Source organism: Myripristis murdjan, chromosome 15 (genome assembly GCF_902150065.1).
Source record: "Myripristis murdjan chromosome 15, fMyrMur1.1, whole genome shotgun sequence".
NCBI lineage: Eukaryota > Metazoa > Chordata > Actinopteri > Holocentriformes > Holocentridae > Myripristis > Myripristis murdjan.
The window spans coordinates 5,947,126-5,963,041 of record NC_043994.1 but is presented as its reverse complement, the minus strand read 5'-3'; the positions used below and the strand labels follow the sequence as shown (position 1 = coordinate 5,963,041).

The window sequence follows — 15,916 nt, the reverse complement described above, 5'->3', positions numbered from 1 at the left end:
AGAATGGGATTGTGTAAATGTGAAACCAGTGTGAAACCATGGCCAAGGCTCATGGTTTCATTTCCCTTGTCATTATCCTCTCTTCACTGATCGATGTCCGTTGTGCTTTGTAACCCCACAATAACATCTGTGTTCTCAATGGAGAAAGAAGAGATGTCATTTCTTCTGAAATGATAGAAAAAGATACAGTAAATTTTGATAGCTTACCATAATTGACAAATTGAGAAAACAGTCGCCATGTTTGACCAAACATCGCCTATTTTATATACATGTGATTAAGATGAGTTGGTGTCAGGAAGTTTTACCATAGACAGACATAGTCAGTGTTTGAGGTGTTAATTGTTTCATATACAATCAAAAATTTAGTAAGCATTAAATTTAATGTGTTGTCCAAACTTAAAAAGTTAGAATTGGGGATGGACAGTTTGTAGTCCAGTCCAGTACTGCATATGTAAACAAAGGCAGCTATGGGTTGGCATAGAGCAACATACTTTAATGAATAGGGTCATTAAGCTGAGTGAATTAATGTACATATAAAAGAAGACATAAAATTCCTGAATAAGTCTTTGTGTTTAGATTCAGTCCTTACCTTGGATGCTCGATGTCCTCAATAGTCTCTGGCAGCCTTACATTAAGTGTTTCTGGAAGGCACAAAGACACTAGGCCAGCTGCAATAGCAACAGAGCAGATGATGACGTCTGGAAGAAATTTCCACACTTCGTCCAGCATCAGAACGAGCGGTGCCATTGTTACACCAAGACGACTCGTACAACTGGTGTAACCCATGGCATTTTGCCTGGTAAGACAAGAAATAGTAAATCAGAGAAACGTGTAGTTACATACTACACTTCTGCAGTTGTTAAAAGGAACTGGATGTGTTTTTTGTGGTAGACTTAACACGCCGTGACAGTGCATTGACTTCATGGAAATGCATGACAGTGACTTACCTTACAACTGTGGGAAAAAGCTCAGTTGTGTACAGAAAGAGAGTGGTGAAGGAAGCTTCTGATAGTCCTTTCCCAAGCGTGGCCACAATAGTCCGTGCAAGCCAAACATCTACCCAGAACAAGTATACGTACACAGCTTTAGTATACATTCTTTTATGAAAATAATAATTATTATAATTTTTTATTAATGTACGTATATCATGAATATTAATTTGAACTTTCAAATTGTCATTATTATAGTGTCATTAGAACTTTTAAAATATTTTTTGTATTGACAAATTTGATTTTGTACTGGTAAAAATAAATGTTCATTATGATATACAGATAGGAGCACACAGAGCTTTTGTATAAGGCACAGATGTGTCAAAAAGAGCATAGGCACATAGCTACTCACAATGTAAATCCCTACATTTTTTATGCATAAGAGCATTCTTGCATTGGCCTCCAGGGGTCAAACTGTTTCTGACCACACCTGACAGTTAGGTAGCACCGCTGAAAGTGCAAATGTACATCACTGCAGCAAAGTATAAATGTCAACCACTCGATAACAGCAAAATCTAGATTTTTTCCCCCCTTGGGTTTCATGTCAACATTAGCAGAAAAGCTCTGCTTCACTGCTGTCTAGTTGTTGAAAGTTTCAGGCGTGTTGCATAGCATGCCTGAAAGTTTCAAGCTGAAGCGAGCAGTGCAGCATCCTCTTCTTCCTCCACGTGACTTAGTGCTGACTCACTCTTTATTTGAACAGAAATGACAATAACATTCAGGACATTTAATACAACCTTTGGGAATAAAGATGTTTACAGCAATGCAGGTTCCTGTAAGTAAGAGTGTGCCTGCCTGACACTTTCTCCGTCCAATGGTGTTGACACAGAAATAGACGAGAAGCTTGGCGGGCAGTTCAATGGCAGCATAGATGAAGTGGTTGAGGTAGATGTTCAAGCCAAATCCCCCTATGTTCAGACTGATTCCATAGTATGTTGAGGCTACTCCATACCTGCAAAGTAAGACAACTGTAATAAACACACAAATCAATCACGGTATTGTGGCTGGTGTTTACCCCTTTCTTCCTCTTCTTCTTCTTTTCAAAATGAAATAAGCAAATGTCATGACCAAGGCTCTCTTCGGAGTTAGCAGAAGTGAATATTTTGAGAGGGGATACTCACCACACAAACCCAGACAGTAGAGTTAATTGTCTCATCTTTGGGGTCTTAATTAGGTCAAGGTAAGAGTAACTCTTGTTTGAGTTTTCCATGATCTCTGTGTTGGACAATGCCTATGTATTGGTAGAGAAATCAAGTTAGTGATATGCACATCCAGAGCATTACCCCAATACAGCCCAAGCTAAAGTAGGCCTACAGTCTGAATGGTAATAATACATTTAAAGGAGGCTGTAAAATTATACTGTAAAACAGCACAAGATGAAGTGCATACCATAACTTACCTCCATTTTTAATTTTGATGATAATATTGGTCTCTTGTTGATTTGAGCACATTTATCAAGGTAGAACTCTGCTCTTTCTGCTTTGCCGTTGACTAAAAGCCACCGGGCAGATTCTGGAATCCACCTATAGTACAATTCTAATCAGTATAATTATGTAACACCTTAATTAGGCTCTAATTAAGACTCTGTTAAGACCGTTTTCTCACCACCAAGTCAAAACTGCAAGACCTAGAGGGGCGCTGACAGTCATGATCAGCATCCGCCAGTCATTCACCAGATAGGCAAAAGCTGCCAATAGCATGTTCCCCACAGCCCAGGCCATGCCGCCAATCACACCAATGAACGCTCGGTGCTCAACATCAACCCACTCAATACCTTAATGGGAATAAGGAGAAACACTGCATCAAAGAGCACACATTTCATTGTACATAGATGGATATTTTGTATTTTACAGTTCGGTTTCATTTGCTTTTCCTTGTTTCTGCCCATGTTTTGCAAGCAAAACCCGTCCTCACATGAGCTAAGATTAGAGATGCCTGTATGTATTGTTTTTTACAGGTACCAAGATAAAAGAACGAGATAGATCTCAGTGTAATATCTTATTGCAGAAAATTATAATCACTGTCAATATGCGAGAAAGGATTGCTTTTATAAGCTAGAAAGCACTCAGTACACAACTCTGGGTCAGGGGTTCTCAACCTGTTTGGGGTCAAGGGACCGCAAATTATTCCACATCAGATCCGTATTTGGTAAAATACAGTCTCGGGGATCCCCGTCTGGTAAAAATTTTGTTATTCCATAACTGTCTGTACTGTAGATTCTCTCATTGGGCTAAATTCTTGTCAATGGAAGAAAGGTGAAATTAAAATATTCCCCATTTTTGCGGGGATCACTGGAACCCAGACCCAGTTGACTTATGAAGTAGTTGCAGCAAATGAAAATTCATAATATATTTAAATAAATACAGACAGACCAATCAGTAAGCCCAAAGGACCTCAGACGTTTAAAACAATGCCGACTGTGACATTAATCTGAAATCAGAGTGTTGTATCTTTTCCAAAAGGATCAATAAAGTCTCTCTGGAGAGTGTTGTCTATTGCTTGTTAAACTTCTTACCCAGGACAAGACAGATTAAGCTGACTCCTGCTAGGCCAAAACCAGTGAGAAATCTCCAAGCTGCAAACAGGAGGTATGACTTTGCAAATGCACTGGAGTAGCTGAACACGACTGACACGATGTATGAGGCCAAGAGGGTGTATTTCCTCCCAAACCTGAAACACAGCACGGTAAATGCAAGATAGTGAACAACAAGCAACACAAGTAAATGTTTTGTCAACCAACTAGTCGGCAGCTACACGCTGAGTTACAGGACAGCCCACACGGCCGCCCGTGGAGAACAGAGGACCATGTGGGCTGTTTCAGGTGTTCTGTGCCCCGTGACACACCTGGTTAGAGTGCCCCCTTTTGGCCAAGAGGCGTGAGCATTGGAAGCCACTGTGTGCTACAACTGGCATGTTAGTGCCATTGTGAGGGGGAAAAAAAATACGGAACCCAGGGAAGGAGGGTAATAATCTAAGAAAAAACTCAGAATTTCCAAGATTAAACTATAAATTTATCAGAAAAAGCTCAGATATTCTCTGAGATTAAACTGGTAAATTTACCAGAAAAAAAGCCATAAATATATGAGAAAAAAACTCAAAAATTCTGAGATTATGAATTCACAAATTTGCAAGAAAAATCTCAGAAATTCTGATACCAAAATTGTAAATTCATGCAAAAAAAAAAAAAAAAAAAAAAAAAAAAAAAAAAAAAAAACTTGTTTGAGGAAAAAAAACTAAAAAATTCTGAGATTATAAACTAACAAATTAACAGAAAAAAAACAGGAAAAATAGCTTTTCTTCAACTGTGTACTACAATACTACTACAATAAATCCTGGTGATTTTAGCCCAGAATCACAATATTCTCATCAGCATCCAGACTGTGAAGAGACATTGTCATTCTGGGCTAAAATAAAATAAAAAGTAGAATTTGATGAGGTCAACAGCTGCAGGCCTGATCCAGCCTCGCAAAGTCAACACGTGCTTCCTATATATTGTTCATAAGTTTAAGAGTATGATAGAAAGGTAAGTATAAGAAAAAGAAATTTTCCAAGGTTTTTTTCTCATAAATTTATGACTTTAACCTCAGAAATTCACGGTTTTTCCTCAGAATATTAACACACCCACCCCCACCCCTCCCATCTGGCTCCATAATGGTTTTTTCTCCCTACAGCGGTCGTAATACGCTGTAGTAGTATGTCACATTGTGGCAAACAGACACGCACTGCACTGCATTAAGGCTCATTTGAAAGAGTGGGCCACAAGATGTAACAGCACATCGTGTTTCAAAGTGACAGTATTTTACAGTTTGCAACATACTTATCACAGAGGGCTCCAAAAGACACTGCGCCAACCATCACTCCAGCAAAGAAGATGGAGCTTGTGGCTTTACTTATGCCTTTTCTACTACAGACAAGGTCCCACTAAAAAAGAGGAAAGATTTACTCACAAAAGGTAATGTTCACAGGGCTCAATGTCCTTGTTTATGGATACACATAAAAAAAAAAACATAAAAATACAGTGGGCCTCATTCACCAAGATCTTCCTAAACTTTTTTTCTTAAATGTGTTCTTAACCCTATAAAGCCATTTGTATCATATATGATACACGTTATCAAATAACACATTCCGTTTTCAGTTTAATCAATACTTGACCAAAATACTGTTGTATACCTTTGGACACTTCCCCTGTTCACCCTGGACCATACCATTGGCACTCCAAGTACTATCATATATGATACAACAGAAAAATGGTATAAAGACATTTTTTTTGAAAAATCTTTTTTTTTTTTTTTACATTTTGTTATAGGACTAAATAAAGGGTTCAATTTCAAAAAATTGGAATTTTCTGCCAATTCTTTCATAGTTCAGGCTTTATAGGGTTAAAGCATGAAACTGCTTGCACCTGTGTTCATAAAATGATGATTCCCACTGTCCTCATCAATTGAAAGTGTGTGCCAGTTGACCTGAATGAATCCCCTGACGGCATGAGCGACGTGTGCACACACAGAAATCACACACAGAAACTGATCAAGTTGAAATAAGTCAAGAATGCCCAAACCAAAGTCGAAAGAGGGTGGAGCACCAATAAAAAAAACTGCAACAGCACTGCTACAGGAAGTGAAAAGGATAAGGGCCACACAAACATGAATAAATAAATAAATAGTCTCTATTCTGAAATTAATCTGAAATTAATCTCAGAACTCTTTTTTTTACCCCAATCCTCTGTATATGTATTATTATTATTATTATTATTATTATTATTTTGTTTCTTTGTCTCTTTTTTGTTTTCTCAGATTGTTGTTTATTCCAAGGAGTTAGAACATAAATAACATAAATATGCTTATTTATCATAAACCTAAAGAACTGGTTGCTATTTGAGGTCCAGAAAGACAGGGCAGGATTTTCTGACGTCTCTTCACTCTGGTTACAATCATTCATGTTGTGGGAAACATGTCAAAAGCACTTGTGCTTGGTACTGGTAATTCTGTGTATTGTATGGTTCATCCAAACAACAGACTTAATTGCCCAGCAGTGCCCCTGGAAAAGCAAACTGAATTTGCATAAACCTTGTTGGTGTGGTACAGATCCAGCTCTGCACACATCTTCAGTTTATTAAGGATTTTTTCACTCATGCTGCTGTATCTAGTTTCATCTTAATCTTCTTTTACTGCCATGCTTTACATTTAGCACTAAACTAGTGAAACGAGTCTGACTGAAATTAAATGCCAAGTGAATACCAATTCATTTTTACTTGCACACAAAATGTGCTACTTAGTTTGGTATAAAGGTTATTTTACCTCTGTTGCCAGGGTAGAGGTGAAGGTAGTGTTATCATAAACCCAGCCACTTTGACACTGCACTGTGGGCATGTGGGTCCCATTGGAAACGTTGGATAAGAGCTGGAACTGGGGCTCTGCAAACATCTCGCATGGTTCTGGCCTCCCATCCTCTCGCGAAGGAATGCCAATCACTAGTTTCTGCTCCTGAGTCAAATTGCTGAAAAGTCCCCCATCATCCAGGGTGCTTAAGTCACAGTGGTGAGGAGGCTCTGCAGCAATGAAGTTGTTCAGCAAGAAATGACAAGGCAGAACTAGTCGAGGGACACACAAAGCCACAATGATGAAAATCTGAAAAGGCCCAAAACCATCAATTTCCTCTAGAATGCTCTCGAACTTCATCGTCAAGCTGCAAGCAGAATAAGATTTTTACATTAGATCACAAAACATACAACAAATGGAGGACGTGGAGGCACATGGGGATTTGTTGAAATGACTCACCTGCTTAGGAAATTCTGTGAGGGTCTTACAAAAAAAAAAAAAAAACGTTGAATGAAAAATGCTAAAATCCTGTCACCTCACACCTCTTTGGCATTAATCTCTGTGTGTGATTGTGATTGTGTGAATGAATGGCTATCTCCTTCTCTATCTCTCTTTCTGTCCCCTCCCTGCATTAAGGAGTTGGCATCACGTTTTCTTCTAGCTGTATTAGGCAACATCCTGGAAGCCCCTCCCAGATCTTTACCAGAACAAAAGTCATTTATTAACTGAGCTTAATCTTTCATCCATAACATCCCAAACGTGATGCTTAAATTAATCCAACCAGTTTGTGGGCTGGTTACAGCAGCCCGTGTTGGCTGAATGTCCATGTGGCACCCTTCAGTTCATTTGCATCCCTTCATCAAGGTCTTCAGTGTAGAAGGTCTGCTTTTTGCATTAGTTTTAAAGAATTAATATATTATTAGTTCAAGTATTAAAACACAATGTCAGTGGCCTTCCAGACTGAAGTGCAGAGTAGTCTTTTGTCTTTCCTTTGGTTTGCAGGGTTTATAGCATACTATATTGTCTAGACAGGCTTTATCACCTTTGTACACTGTAAAGTTGTTCAATGTTGAAAGTGATAGCCCCCTCCACCCTCTGTCCCTCTCTCTGTCTCACACAAACACACACACACACACACACACACACACACACACACACACTATCAGATGTTTTCATTACTAAGGCATAGTAAAAGTCAGACAGCAGAAACAAATACTCAGATACTGAATTATTCCATGACAATGGCAACAACAATATATCATGTTGTTGTCTAGTTGGCAATAAGTCTACAATATCAATATTATTCATTAATTAGCTCATAGTCAAAGTAATAAGTAATAAGTAGTTACATTTTTCTGCTCAGAGAGCACTGTATAAGCTAGTGGTGGGACAAAATATCATAATATCAATATATTGTGACATTATCGATACACTTGTGCCAAGTATTGATGATTTAGATTTCAGCTTAATTTGCACAGGTAAACATTTGAGTTCCTATGAGGTATATTTGTTTCCTAGCATTTAGTTATTTTAGCTGGAATTACTCTGTCATGCACATGTTGCAGTCACTGTGCACATTAAAACATTGAAAAACACACTTGATTTTCCAGATTTTCAAGATTTTCCAGAGTATTTTTCTTCTCCAGTTACAAATATTATGATGTGTCACAGCTGATTATCTTACAATACATCACACATTCCATCATATGATACTATCATAAAATCATAAAATATTGTGATAGTATCATATTGCCACTTAGCCAGTCATTCCCACCCCTCGTATGATCCTTGGGGATAAGGGACAGATCTGCATTTATTTTAGTTTATATGTACCTTCATTCTTTGGCACATAGGTAAGCATCATCTATATGAATTTTGCAATTGTCAGAGGTTGTAAAATGTGTTCCCAGCAATCCCCAAGAATCCAAGCACTCACAAGCCGGTTATAGGGTACTGGCTCCAGTGACCCTGTCCATAAGCAGTCAATGCACATTGCGCAAATCCTGCATGCCCTGCAAGTGCACAAACCTGTTTCCAGAATCGCCCCTATTTTTAAGATGGCATGTTTTTTTAGCCTTTGAGGGAATGCCTGAAACTTTGTGGGCAATGCACAAGTACAATGTGGGTCCACTGTCCAGTGTGACCCCTGCCTTATAGGTCACGCCAAAGTCCAATTTCAGACCATGCACGCAGCGATATCTTCTGAAACCAGATACAGCCAGCGACAGAACAGCTGCTCAGGTCATGGATTCTGACACGCTGCTCCAATTTTCCGTGTCCTGCACCCATCTTCCCTGTTAAAAAGGTTGATGGAGTATCAAGACACTCTGTACAAGACTTGTGTGTAGTAAACAAAACAATACATGCACGAGCACCTGTCATGGCAAACCCAACCACTTTCCTCTCAATTCCCCCACATCCCTCCATTTCTGGTAATTCAACGCACTTTTTGTCACTGACTTGGCAAATGCCTTTCTCAGCATCCCAGTCCATGCACATTAATAATTATTTGTTATAATAAGACATAAGACATAAGATCTCTTAAAATAATTTGGCCTCATAAATCGTCAAATTGCAGTTAAGATTGGAGGAAGAGCTACATGGATCAATGCCTCCCACTGCAGGAGGGCTCCAGACATGCCCACGACAGACCAGGACTGGGATCCCAAGGGCCAGGACCCCTAGGATTGGGACAAAAGGGACCAAGACAGTTAGAAGACAAGTAGAGCCAGCTGCAGATCAGTGAGGATGCACAGCCCAGCAGAAAACAATGGCATGACATTGGAGTTTCTGTGCAAATGCCAGCATACAGACACCAACCTGAGCTGTCAAACTTTGACCGCCCAAGTTGGTGTGTTGAACAAATCTGAGACAGACCCAAATCTTTATCAAATATTGTCAATGTCAACATCATATTACCTAGTAAAAGACATAAATCCTGATATTTTATCATTATACTGCATGGATGTTGTGTGCATAATGCATGCATTACAGAGTGTGTTATTGTTTGAAGACTGCTCTTTTTGCATGCACTGCTCTGTAAATTGTTTGAGGTTAAATGCAAAAAATCACTTGGACACCCACAGTGTCCTCTCTCTTTACTATATCTTTAGTGGGAGTTGATGAATAACATGTCTAATTCAGCAGTGTCTTTCATGTTAAAGATTACACAGCTGTTTCACAACATTTGAAGGAAAGAACAACTGGGACTAACCTAACTTTTTTAAAATAAATGTCTGTGATGCATTTTACATGAAATGAATATGACTTTTTGATGAGATCACACAGTCCCAAAATATGTAACCAAATACCTTCTGATTTTAATATCTGGGAGCAATAAGGTTAAATAACCTTTTGTGATTTCTTCTTTTTTTCTTTTTCTTTCTTTCTTTCTTTTTTTTGAGCCTTTGGGGCGACAAATACTGTCTGGATCATTCTGACATGATATCATGGGCATAATACCAACATCATAAATACCTTCTTCTCTCTTTTCAACAGAAAAGGAGATAAAAAAAAAAAAAAAAAAAAAACATACATGTGCAAGTACGAGGTAATATCTTATCAGTGTGAAGTAAAGCAAGATACTGCTAAAAGAAACTCTGGATGGGGGGTAATTTGTTGATGAAATGCCTGTGATAAAAGGAACACAATAAAATGATTTAGTTGGAAGAAGGGCTCTGGTTTTGAAAAGGGAACTGTGGGAGGGGAAAGGGAAGTATAGAGCCGTGCTTCTCAAATCTCATGGTGAATGAGGGGGGAAAAAAAGAAAAAATATATATTTGAAAGGCAGAAGTAATTTGGAACAAGGTTTAATTCTTCCTTTTCCTTATATTGATTGGGGGTCATCCTCCCCTACACAATCAAATCAATCCTTTTGGCTCTATCCTCAAGGCAACCTGGCAGGATGGTTGCAAAAACAAGCAGGAGTCATTTTAGTACATGTTTTCTTCCACTAGGTGGTGATCCAACCACATTTCACTTCACAGGGACAAGAATTTGCTGCTTAAGCATTCAAGGACACTAACAGTTGACACAACAGCGGGCTAAAGCACCCATCATGCACTTGTGAAGTTACAGTTTCATTAGGGCCCTCGCCTCTCTGGAAGAGGGCCCTATTGTATCTTATTTTATTTACATTTGTTGCATGTAATTCTTCCTTACCAGACTTCTTCTTCTTCTTTTTTTTTTTTTTTACACTGAAATGATGACTGCAAGCAAAAGTCTGAAGACTTAGACTGACATAAAGACTATGAGTCTGTGTATTCCCCTCTTACATGAAACATCAAGAAAATACACACATGGATGCTCTCTCTAACACACTGACACACACTCACATGAACACACACTCACACGAACACACAGGATTGTGAAGTCAGTTGAGAGAGAAGGTTCTCATGAGAAAAAACGGATGTTTCCCGTCCCGGAAGCGATGGTCTGCTGCATCTGTGGTTTTCATTTAGACACACGCAGACACAAGGACAGAAACACCATCTCCACCATGTGTCTGTATGTTTCCTCCCCACAGGAAGTGCTCTGCGGGCTGCTCAAAGGTCAAAAAGGCACACAGTCACAAGGCCAAAAGGTCACCCAGAGATGGGTGAGTAGGGCTGCATGATGCGCGGTGAGTCGATCAAACCAAAGATAAGCTGACCCAAGACCGAAGATGTGTCACGTGGACAGAAAATGTCACAGCAAAGAATAACTGTTTCAATTTTCTTCTCTCAAAGTGTGAATTTAATGTTAAAACATTAGACAAGCACAGAGACATACATGCATACAGTGTGTATGCAGGTGTGTCCTGCTCGTGCCCAGGACAAGATGCTCTCCAGGCCTCGTCCCACATCTGCTTCACTGATGAGACATGAGACCTTTACAGGTGAGACAACATAGGTACGGAGTGGCAAAAACAAAAATAGATCAGCTGTGATTGTTTCTTGCAGTGCAAAAACAACATTGTGTGAGAAGTAAATAAAACCATAATGCAAAATACAGAAAAATTACACAAAATTAGGTTTTGCGATGGAGGTCTATAAAAAAGTTCGTTCATTGGTTCAGGAAGGACTGAAGTGACCAGACTTGGTGGATGCATCACTCTTGTATGGAGCAACAAATACCACTATACAGGTCAGAGTTAGAATTATCACTTTAAAACTTCTCATATTTTCCTTTTAAGATACTTTTCTTACAGGGACACAGTGACACACAGTGACATAACAGGTTAAGCTGCTAATGTAAATAAACATACCATTAACTTTAGGTCAACAACACTGTTTTTGAACCAACACATTATTCACTGAATGCATAAAAATGTTCAATTATTTATGTCCATTTTTCATAAAACAAATATGAAAAAATGCTTAACAGTTACTAGGACCACAAATGTTACTATGCTCAAATATGGATTTAAATAGCTCTCAACAAACAAGTGCAAAGTAATGCAACAACATTTTATACAAATATGCATAATATGAATAACAATCTTCAAACATCACACCATTATGAACAAGTGCCAGCAGAGTTGGGCTGATGAGTACTCCTGTGCAGTGTGCACAGGAAAAAGTACACATATTTCTTTTAGTTTTAAATCAGCCAAAACTAATGAGACGACTATAGTGAGTACTGTAAGTGAGCCTATTTCCACCTTCCTGGCAGCCACCGGTCTCGGTTCATGTTGTTACTTCACCTGAAAGTTACTTTGCATCCTCTGGGTCGACCTTGTATTGGTAAATTTCTTCTGCTAGTTTATTGAGAATATCAGATGTCATTCGGGAGCTGACAGTCAACATTTTGCGGCTCACATGGTACTCAGAATTGCCCTTTGTTAGCTGCAGCTGAGTGTCATATGAAAATCAGGGAATTGGAAAGTCCTCTGGCGACTGTTGTCTTCGTGATGACACAGACTCAGGGGGTGAAAGGATTATTGTGCCATCTGATCAAAGGTGGATTTGTTTGCTGGTGGATCACCTTGATTGTCTCCAAGTCCTGAAGTTCAGTGGTAGAATTCAGATTGAACAAGTCCTTGCCAAAATCCTGGTCCATGTATTGCAGTCTGATGTTTCAATTTAACCATAAGGTAGTCTCTATCTTGCTGAGAAGGTCATCTGGTGACTTTGGTATGCCATTTGAAAGAGACACTATTTCAGTGTTGTTGTTTTCCCCCAACTTCACCTTCAGTCTTGCTGGTGTCAAACACTTTGCAAAGGGTTTGCTGCACGTTTTTGCAAAGGGACAATAAATTAGTCTCGTAGCTTGCTCACATTTTGATGTAATATCTGATGTAATCTACACTGTCCCTGCTGCAGTGTGGGAACACAGCACCCTTTCACAATTACCATTACAAATTACAATGACCAAGTCTGCGTTGCCAAAGACAAATGTATGCCAGCTAACTTAACAGGTGCCTTGCTTGCTGAGTCCATGTTAACCTCAATTTGGAAAAATCAAGCAGAAATCTGAAACTTAAGTTTGGTGCAAAATCCTTTAGTATTGAGCTACCTTTGTCTTTGCCAGAGCAGACTGACATGGCGGTCACCTTGCCCTGCCGTCACGGTCCGGGTGAGCAGCTCCAACACTGTCACCATGTGGTGCTGCTGCACGTCGTATAAACTTCTGAAAAACTGTCGCTCAGTTCATCGCTTCTTGATCAATGAACAATTAGAAAATGGTGAACCTCCAAAGGGACATGAGGCCATATTTCAAGGCAAAACAATATATTCGACAACTCATTAGCTACCACTAGAGAACTAATGTTAACGTCCCACCACTTCCTAGCTCACATTACGTTTTAATGATGCTACATGATACGATAGGAAAGGTGTAAATTAATTCTGAAATATCAACCAGCATCATGGACACATTTATTTAGGTCTGGCTGCGCTGAAGCTTGCAGTGTAACGTTAGCCGTCCTGCTGGGTTTTCTCCCGACCTCAGAAATGTTCTGTTTAACTCAATAGCATTATGTGACGTTATGCACGCTAGAACACATAATGTTCATACATAATGTGTATAATGTTTGTACAGATTACATCATAGTGTCTATATTGCTTACTGCTATTTATCATGTGTATAGTGTAGATTCTGCTATTTATCATGTGTATACTGTATATTTTGCTATTTATCATGTGTATACTGTATATTTCTTCTAAATTTGCACATTGACCTACCTCTATGCACATTTTATACACCCATGCACACGTTTTTTCTGTTTTCTGTTTTTTTGTGGCACATTGCTTTTTGCACACTGGGTTGTACTTAACTTAGGTTATTCTGTTGTACTCAGATCTTATTCTGTTATACTTAGATCTTATTCTTTATTTCTATTTTTTTTTTATTCACTTAATTTGTAATCTGTGGATACTGCTGAAGAAAATGTGAATTTCCTGCGGGATGAATAAAGTATCTACCTACCTACCTACCTACCCAACACAAAGGTGTGTTTCATGCACCTCAGCAGTGAGTGTTTTGTGTGGCATGAAGAGCCAAATATTGTACAGAAATGTTGTGTAAATTTAATTTTGTGTTTATTACTGAGGTTGTAGTTCACAGAGGTCTTGTACTGGACTACTTTATATTGGGAGGTGTTTCTCATTTTTTGTCCTCTTCATTTATAATGAGGGGGACAGAATAGTGGAAACAGCTCTAAATAAAATGCAGTCCAGTCCAACAGCAGCACTAATTATGAGCTCAATACCAAACATAGAAGTGAAAGAACACCTCTATTACTCCTCTATTACTCCAAGATATATACAACAAGAAAAGCATTATAGGCAGCAGGAAAGCAAACGTCATGGCACAACAGTTGGATTGGATTAGACTGAGCAGGAGTACCTAATAATGTGGCTAATGAGTGTGTGTGTTGATTGGCAAGTGCACACACCCCCAGCCAGAGACCACATTACTTTGATAGTATCATGTTTGGAACATGCAGGGCATTAAAAAAATAAATAAATAAAAAAATCTGAAAACCAAAATATAAAAGCAGCATGTGTGTTTATAAGGCAAGTCAAAGCTTTGGGATTCTTTGTGAAGGCACTGATGACCGTCTGGAGGGTGGGATTATCTTGTCACTTACAGAGAAGCACTTAAAAGGTGTGTCCATGTCCTAGACACTGGAATAAGACCCTTATAATGTAAGGTGTCTGGAAGAATGCCATTTAAAGCCTTTTCACAAAGCTCAGCCTGGAGGTCATCCTGCAGGCTGCAGTGTTGTTCTGTGGCCAGCAGAGGGCAGAGTGGCCATGTTGGTAAATCCACCGAGCTGCAGGTCAGGACCTCCAGCAGTTCAGTCAGACCTTAAAGTGTATGTTTTGAAATGTGACTGTCAGAGCAGTACTTTGAAATGAGATTTATAACAAAAAGGCAGAATATGCTGTGTTTATACAAGACAAAACAAGACAAAAGAAGTTTTTATTAAAATGGGTAAAATTCCATTTGAACAAAATCTTTAACAAACTCTTGGCCAGACAGCTCAAACAAAAAAGAGACTGGCTACATATTTCCTGTCATGCTAAAGTGGCATGTGTGAGTGGGAGGTTAAAGGTCATCGTCTGCAGTCTGGAACACACACACACACACACACACAGCTGAGACCACACAACAGCTGGGCAGTGGTGTAACTGACTGAAAGTTACTTCACTTCATTACTTGCCTTAAAAGGTAATTACTTTTAAAAGCATTTAGCTAAATGTACAATAGATTATTCTGGACATACAGGGGTAGTTTTTTTTTCTTGTAGTATCTTTTGTTCTGATTATGTGCAATACAGAGCTGGAATACACAGGACTCTGCAAACATAGGATCCTGCCAACATCGGGCCTTGGGAACAAAGGAATGACTCCAAATACCCCGTGTCGAGGTGAAGACAGATATCACAAACTTAAACTGTGCATGGATGTCAATTAAATAATTTGAATGGTGTTAGTGATAACATAGATTGATTATTTTGGATGAAAGGAATAAAGCAAAGCTGCTACCCCTTGCAGGCGATTGTAGCTGTGATCTGTGTAACTAATATCAACTTCTCATTTGGCTTGTAAATCTGGTTAAGAAAAAAAAATATCCCAGTGCTTATGTACACTGTGTCTCACACATCTACAATGAGAAAGACAGAGGCCAGGTGACTATGCAAAGATAAGGTCTTTTAATTATTGGTGCTTCCTCCCCGGGTATGAAAAAAGTTGTAAATTGTAAATGGTGTCTTCCATAATGGTGGTGATATGTTTGTATGTGCATAATAGTGTTAACTTAATGACTGTTTTAATTATTTCTATCTGAACATAACCTTCAATCCAGATGAGAGGCTGATTATTGGTGAGTATTGGTGAGTATTTGTCGTTCATCACTGGTACATGAGAGTCAACAGAATTGAATGGCGACCCTGCGCTGTTGTCGCATTCAGTTTGGTGACATTCCAGTCACACCTGTGCAGTACACTGTCATTGTAGTGGTTTCTATTTTTGGGCCCCTCTGTGATGCACGGGGCCCCGCTCATTCTGTGCCTGCTGGCGCCGACCCTGTGTGTCCTGGCTGGCAGTCTATCAAAATGAAACATGTTCAAAACTGATATCATGCCTATCCCACACTCCTCCAGCACTTACATAACCGAGGAAG

General features: G+C 39.1%; 1 protein-coding gene across 1 annotated transcript; it reads right to left on the bottom strand.

Annotated features, from left to right (window-relative positions):
- Window positions 1–66: 66 nt before the first annotated feature.
- Window positions 67–6,667, bottom strand: LOC115372262 (solute carrier family 22 member 7-like). The gene is made up of 10 exons (XM_030069983.1): window positions 6,287–6,667; window positions 4,807–4,910; window positions 3,505–3,659; window positions 2,595–2,763; window positions 2,389–2,512; window positions 2,111–2,220; window positions 1,727–1,941; window positions 948–1,056; window positions 590–796; window positions 67–165 (listed from the first exon to the last, which is right to left on the bottom strand). The coding sequence occupies exons 1-10, from the start codon at window positions 6,665–6,667 to the stop codon at window positions 84–86; spliced, it is 1,656 nt and encodes a 551-aa protein (XP_029925843.1). The 3' UTR covers window positions 67–83.
- Window positions 6,668–15,916: the final 9,249 nt, after the last annotated feature.